The 7,559-nt window shown below is 42.2% G+C and overlaps 2 protein-coding genes across 2 annotated transcripts in view; one reads left to right on the forward strand and one right to left on the reverse strand.

Moving 5' to 3' along the window:
• LOC143214233 (fibrillin-3) overlaps nt 1–1,832 on the forward strand; it is a 35,891-nt gene extending 34,059 nt beyond the window's left edge. Inside the window, exon 42 of the mRNA XM_076434984.1 lies at nt 603–1,832. Within this exon, the coding sequence (XP_076291099.1) occupies nt 603–824 (222 nt within the window). The 3' untranslated portion in view covers nt 825–1,832. The remainder of the gene's footprint in view (nt 1–602) is intronic.
• On the reverse strand, nt 1,804–4,452 carry LOC143214250 (galactose mutarotase). The gene is made up of 5 exons (XM_076435020.1): nt 4,259–4,452; nt 3,971–4,144; nt 2,415–2,656; nt 2,209–2,353; nt 1,804–2,152 (listed from the first exon to the last, which is right to left on the reverse strand). The coding sequence occupies exons 1-5, from the start codon at nt 4,421–4,423 to the stop codon at nt 1,949–1,951; spliced, it is 930 nt and encodes a 309-aa protein (XP_076291135.1). The 5' UTR covers nt 4,424–4,452; the 3' UTR covers nt 1,804–1,948.
• Between the last annotated feature and the right edge of the window lie 3,107 nt (nt 4,453–7,559).

The raw sequence follows: 7,559 nt of genomic DNA on the forward strand, positions 1-7,559 counted from the left end.
ATCATTTAATTTGATTGGGTATGGGAATAAGTTTCCACCCTTTTCACAGATGTCGTTGTACTTAAGTACCGATCGCGTATTTGATGGAACGTAGTACATGTTTTTGAAAGGTCTATGTCTAAGCTTCAAAACGCAGTTAGTGGCAATTGTTTCGAGCGTGAACAGCAGTCAATTTTTCGCGTGAAAAATGTCGACTTTTGTTCCAAGTAAGCAGCATTCGCGGGAAGTCATGTTGCATTATTTTGTTTTAAAGAAAGGTGTTAGATATTTACTATATTACATTTATTATATATTTACGGGGACGATGCTCCTTTAAGAAAGGAGCAGAAAATTCCAGCTTCTCCAGAAAATTCGAAGATACAGATTTCCCAGCATTACTTGATGGAAATCCACTTCAAACACTTGCAGAACTGTCGATTGAATGAAACGTCGATCGATCTACTGTTAGAAAACGTTTTCACGCTATGGGAATTGTTTATACGCTTCTTTTCAACACAAAGGGGCGGAAACTTATTCCCATACCCAATATATTCTTTCGAAATTGTTCATGGAATACAGGTGATGTATTTCAGTTATTCTTATTAATCGTTGTCTTTCTACAGAATGAAAACGTGGAGTACACGATAGCCCACGGCGACAAGGACAACCACTTCGAGATCGTAAAGGAGCACGGTGTCTGGGCACTCCATTTCCGTAGTCGATTGAAGAAACCTGGCCACTTCCGGTTGGTGATCCACGGCCGCTCGAGAAACGATACCACCGAAGAGAACGAAGTCTGGGAAAGGCCTCTCACGTTCAGGATTCAGTTGATAGTGACGGAGTAACGCTTAGGATAGGATGTTTCGGTTCGAATTAGTCAATTTCCTCGTTTCCACGCGAGACCACCGAAACGACAGAGATCAAAACGGAGAAAACGAGAGTACGCCGGGCCGAGTATTACGGACGAGAATATATTTCAGAAAATTAGGGTAAATCCTGCGGGGTAGCAGGACGCTTTAAATTTGTGTTCATCTATCGCCAGACTTGTGTCGTTCCACTGCCAAATAATCGTGTTTCTTCTTTTGTTTTATATAGATAACGTAGCTGTGCACGGTCGCAATTCATTGTCTAACACTGCCTTTGCCTTTGTTTTATATTTTTCTGGTTTCTAGATACTTTAGATCAAGCGTAGCATTAATCGCTCTTGGTATGTCCGAGTATTCACGATGCGCAAGTGTCGAGATTTTATAAAATGATCCTTACGAGAAATTGTTTAAAAGCGACACTTTCATCGATCGAAAACTCGGCAAACGCGAGAGAAAGTTTAAACAATCTCTGCCATAAGATACTGCCACTCGGAACATAATACGTAGAGTTAACACGCTAAGGATGTACAAAAAGAAACGAATTTTCTCTATTATACGCCTAAGTGAATGTGCACACGGACACACAGACGTAGCTTTACATGTATATTTATAAACGTTTATGGATAGCTATGGATAACGAAATAAATTTTATAAACAAGCCGGTGTAGAAAATCTGGACCACGTTAAACGTTGGATCGTGGTTCGAACTATCGTCGCACCATCGAGAGATGTGCCTTCACGTGGATCGAAAGAGAATTACATAAGGATAGTTAATCGACTCGATAGCATGTACAATTTAATTAGTAGAAATCGCTGTGCGGCGTTAATCGTCTCGATCAATAGCAAACGCAAGGTGTAGCGTGCGACTGTTGTCCTGATAAATATGTATGTGAATAAGGAATTACTGTGCCTAGTTTTGTACAATTACACCGGATGCGAAGATTATTCCAACCGAGATCGTTCACAAATATATGTATTATAAATCAACCAGTCTAAATGTTCTTCAAAATTCTTTCCCGATTTTATATTCTGAACTTCTCTTAGCAACAAAATTTCTACAATCACTGAAATGTTAGACGACACAACAAGCTCTATCGACTAGATCAAATTTTTGAAAGCAGACCAAATTTGAACGTTATATCGTGCGAGTAAACTTTACCAGGATAGACTACGCAACAAGGAAAATCGGTTATGTTAACGGCGTTAGGATAATTCTGCGGTGATAAAACGAATCCTCCGTGTCTGTGGTAGCGGACGCCATCTTTCCCCCAAATTTCCGTTTCCTCCTCTCCGCAACAGTCCGACACCTAAAAATATTTATTTGAGAAATGCCGAAATTTTGCAAGAGTTTCAATTGTCTAACATAATCCAGGTCTTCGCTGAAGTTGTCCTCGAAATCGGGTGGATAGTCGGATTCTGGGTCTGGTAGGTCGTTTCCGGTGGCAAATTGCAGACCTGGTTGATTCGAATACACTTCTAAAGTTCTTCCCGAGTTAGGGTGCAGAATCCTTAAAATTGGATAGGTTTACACTCCTGCCTGGTTAGGTATTCGACGTTTACGCGACTTACCTAGCGTGGAATCGATAAGACCAACAGCTGGGGCTGGTGATGCAGAGATTCTGGTTGTAACCACCCCCTGGTACGTTGTAAAGCCGGTTCTTGGTCAGCTGTGTCGGTAAACGCAAATCGTAGACTGTCCGATCGACAGGAAGTATAGCTCCTGTCGGCAAATTCTTGTTAACATCAGCGTAGGTCCAACTATCAGCGTTGATCGAGACCACGTGCTTTTTTAATTCGGACGAGCCTGTCGCCTACGGCAATTTTAACATAGTTTTTCGATTCATTCAACTTACCCCCTTAATCTATTATTTCATATAGTTTAAATGAGCAGGCAATTTTGCCTGTAAATAAAAAACGCATGTTGCTGGTGAGTCATTGAGTTGAATAAAAAAATCGAAATTATATCATCGAATAATGTTAGGTTGTAAAGAAAGAAGTGCAGGATTTTTGTTCCTTTGTTTTAATTGCAATTTTATACCAATAAATATAATATTTTATACCAATAAATTTTTATTAAATTATTTGGCTTTTATTTCCGGATGTCAAAACGCGATTTTCGCATCATTTTTTTCTACGAGCACTTTCTTCATTCTTCGTTGATATTCCGAGTCGCTTGAGCGGCATTTCGGCTTAGTTTGAACTCGTAGAAAAAAATAATGTGGAAATCACGTTTTGACATTCTGAAATAAAAGCCAAATAATTCGATAAAAATTTGAACAAAATGAAATATCAAAAGCACAATTCAAATAGAGCGTGAAACAAACTTTAAAATGACATATAACTCATTAAATTAAGGTAAATATTTATCGGTATAAAATTGCAATTAAAACGAAGGAACAAAAATCCTGTATTTCTTTCTTTACAACCTAATACAGTGAATCCTCTATCGACGCAAAAGCCTCGGTGAGGTTCGTTTGCGTCGATCGTAGAGAGATACTATTTTTAACCGACTTCGATAAAGTAGGAGGTTACTCAATTCGATCTGTATGTGCCTTTTTTTTTAATTTATGTGAATACACACGAACTTAAATACAATACAATCTTTTCGGAGGCGGCGCAAAAATTAAAAATTTTCCAAATGACAGACGCTGCTAATTATGATTTTATTGGAATATGGTGGGCTTGGAAATCAGTAGGTGGGAAGAGAAGATACATTAATATGTGAAAGCATGTAGAAGAATTTAAGGATTTTCGTAATTTCCAGTGTCGAAAATTTTCAATTTTGCGCCGCCTCCGAGAAGATTGTATTGTATTTAAGTTCGTGTGTATATTCACATAAATTAAATGGAAATTATTTTATACTTTTTAGTGCGTTTTTTCGAAGTCGGTTTAACTTTTTTTGAGCTTCAAAGGCCCAGCCGAACGTAGAGGACAGCAATATACCCGAGCCGAGATCATATTACTACAGTGGAGGGGATATTTTTTTTGCGTCCATCGTGTGGCACCTTTCCGATTCACTGTATTGAACATATATTTCTAAATATTTTGAAATACGACAGAGAGAACTTTCCCTCTAACCTAACAGTTAGTGAAAAAATAGTTAAACATTCCTGATAGGACCTTACATGCCCAGCGAGATTCATCAGACAATTAGTAGTGATGTTAGCAGGCGTAGGCTGAGTCGCTGTTGCACGAATGTTAATATGCAGCTGATTATCGTCAGTCCAAGAGAATTTGATCTGGACCAACATGTCACCTGGGTATCCTTCGCTATTCGCTGGACTATAGTGTGTCATTACCTACGCAATCAAAATATTACGATTAATAGTAACCAGCGGTTACTACCGCCAAAAATATAGATCGATCCAAAGTGACTAAACTCAGTCAATCAATTAATAATTAAACATTTGTACCACGTGTTTGCCCATTATGTAAGAGTGCCAGTTCACATTATCGAAACCAAGAAATCCTCCATTGTAATGACTGCCACCATCCTTGTAGTTTACTGACAACGCGTACTCTCTATTATTCACCGTCATTCTACCAGAAGAGATTTTACCCACAACTCGCCCGATCATGCTTCCTATGTACCTGTTCTTCAAATATCCTAATTAGATTTTCATATCATTGTTACTCTCAAAATTAATTCGAGCACGATGCCTGTGCAAATCAAATTCAACTTCGATTCTTGCATCTTTAACATTGTTTACACGCAAAGTCTGATTTGGATTAAGTAGTATAATTTACACAAACAATTTACACATAGCAAACGCAAAATACTCTTGAAGATGATCCATACTTGGATCGAAACGTTGAGAAAAATTTTTTAAATTGCAAAATTGCTTTGTTTTGATTTTGGATCGAACCTGTGTGCGCCGATAACATAAACTAATTTCTATTAAGTAGTATAATATTGTGATTTGTATAGTATGCTGGATCCCTTTACCTTCAATATCGTCGAATCCGAGAACTACGTCGCCCAAGATGCCGGAATTGTTTGGGATTTTAATGGATTGGATTCTGGCGCCCCATGATATCAATTGCACCGATGCTCTGCGTTTATTGGTCAAAGTATATCTAGCAAAATGAAAATTATAATTCGATCGAAACTTTTCCGAGCAGATTCGAAATAACTGTTCAACATTCACCTTCTAACAATATCAAATTGCGTTTTATGTTTACGATGGTTAGGTCTAGGCACCATACCAAATCCATCTTCTTCTATAAATGTGTCGCGTATAGACATTCTAAAAGGGGAATCCAAGCTTTTCCCAACTTTTACGCGTAATTTTGTCCACCGCGGTAAATTTAGATTCGCCGAAATTACATAATTTTTACGACTTTTTAATTGCTATTACTGAAATTTAGACTGTCACAAAACATGTCGCTCGAACAGCTTACCGATCGAAGACACGTGTTCCAGAAACGAGCAACTTCAGGCTAGAAAAACAATTTAAATCTGAGGATATTTGCATTTAAATTCAAATCTATCTTTCAATCATTATATTTAAATCAAAATTCGAATTCTTGTGAATTCCTTTAAATATCTTGAAACAAGAAATATATCGCTTAGACCACTTTTCAACTGATGGGCACACATAACGAATGGTGTCTTTGCTCGCATCGAGTTCCATTTAGTTCGCACGCGAAAGGATACAATTACAAAAGAAGCTCACCGTCGTTGATCCAGGATTCCCACGGAAGCGCAGGATCCGCGAAGAAAGGCGAGAAAGCTCTGCGGCGAATCGCGAAAAGCCGACGTTCCATGGCGAGGGCTAAGAAAAAGCAGAGAAGTTCGCGGTTTCCGGGGACATTGGGACAAAGTAGTATCGCAAAGCGACAAACCGCGTGCGAAATTCATTACGCGAAATCAGACTATTATCGCGGCGGCAAGCGAGCGACACAAATCCGACAAGCGAGGCTCGTTTTAACGGTTCGTCGGGATCGTGACGGGTCCCCAGTCCCCAGCCCCCGGTGTCAACCGAGGGAGAAAACGATCTCGCGTGTGTGGAACACGTTGGAGAAGGAAACGCTAGCAGAAAGGAAACAAAATCCGGACTGCTCGTCGTGTTCCTCGCCGTCGGACAAGGACGGAAGAAACGTGAAGGGGATAGGAGACAAAACGGAGGAAAAAAGAAAATGGAAGAAAGCGCGAGGCGAAAAAGAGGAAGAGGAAGAGCTGTAAGGCCGTGGCATCGGCGAGCGTCCCCGCGGATTCGTTTTCTTTCGTTTTCTTTCGTTCTCGGTGCCTGGCAGAGTCGGGCTGATCAGTCTCAATTCCCGCGAAGCGTTCCTCGGCTGCTGGAAACACTCGCTGGAAATAATTACATTAATGGCGTCGCCGGTAGAAAAGCCCGTTGGATACATCGGGTAGATGCCCACCCTCTCCGGCAGTCTTCCTCGAGGAACGGAAAGCAACCCCCGCTAGTTTCAATGGCGAAACATGGAACTGACGGAATAATGCTCCACCCACAGGCTAAGGTATACCGAGGCGGGGGTGTGCTGGCCCCCCTCGCCAACCCCCCTTTTCGCCAGCACCACCCCCTCTAGTCGCCCACCCCTCTCCTCCTAGCCGCGCGCTCCCTCACTTTCTTCCTGACAATACATAATGCCATTCTGCCGCGGTACCGGCAACAATGAGTGCGCACGTCCTGCTGGAAAGTAATTATCTTAATGTCGACGAGCCGAGCGCCGACGAATGGAGAACACTCGCGCGACGGCTGCCTTCTATGCGACAGAGATCTCTCTCTCTCTCTCTCTCTCTTCCTCTCTCCCTTTCTCTTTTAGCTTGGTTACTGCGCGCGCTTTACCTTCCTCTTCTTCCTTCTTCCTTCCTCAACGCCTACATCAACGTCCTCTCCTTTTGCTTTCCTTCCTTCCTTCCTTCCTTCCTTCCTTCCGACCACCCGCTAACACACCCCTCTTACCTAGCCTGTCTCGGCAGCTTGCTTGAATCGTTGTTTCGCTCTTGGATGCGGATTGTACCCGCAACAATATCAATGCCGCGAACCGTTCCCGCGATATCGTGACAAATCGTGTCACAACACGCGCCCGCGATTGTCTAACTGCTGATGGATGCGCCGAGGAAGTTGACTTGGACCCGCCTTGGTCGTGCCGGTTCCTGGGGGATATCGGTGGGATCAGATTGCGGAAGCATAACTACTCATAGCTACTCGGTCGTTTAGGTTTCTCAGGATTCTTTGGCATCGTAAACATTGTAGAATATCGCGGAGACAGTAAATCGGCTGAATTCCATCAAAATTCTGTATCTCGTCCTCCGTGAATCGAATCGCTTAATCGGAGGAGTCACGAATGATCCGGCGAGTTCCCGTCCGAAAAAATGCATGGAAGAAGATAGAAGATAGATCCGTGGAGAGGTTTCGGTGTAGAGGAAGAAGGAGGCTGGTTCTCGGGATCGCGTCCCGATAAATCGATCGTATTAAAATCGAGAGCCGGGGGCCGTCGATCCGGCCGTCTGCCGGCGCGACAACGTAGTCCCCGTAATTCCATTGGTGTGCCTGCAGGCGAGAGATCCTTTGTAATCGACACGGTCGGAGGAATGATGGCAGCGGGAAGAGAGAGAGAGAGAGAGAGAGGGAGGGAAACAGTGGAGGGAACGGAAGGATGAAGAGGAGAAAAGAAAAAGTGCGTTTTACCGTGACCACCCGGATCGCATTATTCCCTCCTCTTTTCCAATCTCAATTAGTCATTACG

This window comes from Lasioglossum baleicum, chromosome 12, assembly GCF_051020765.1.
Source record: "Lasioglossum baleicum chromosome 12, iyLasBale1, whole genome shotgun sequence".
NCBI lineage: Eukaryota > Metazoa > Arthropoda > Insecta > Hymenoptera > Halictidae > Lasioglossum > Lasioglossum baleicum.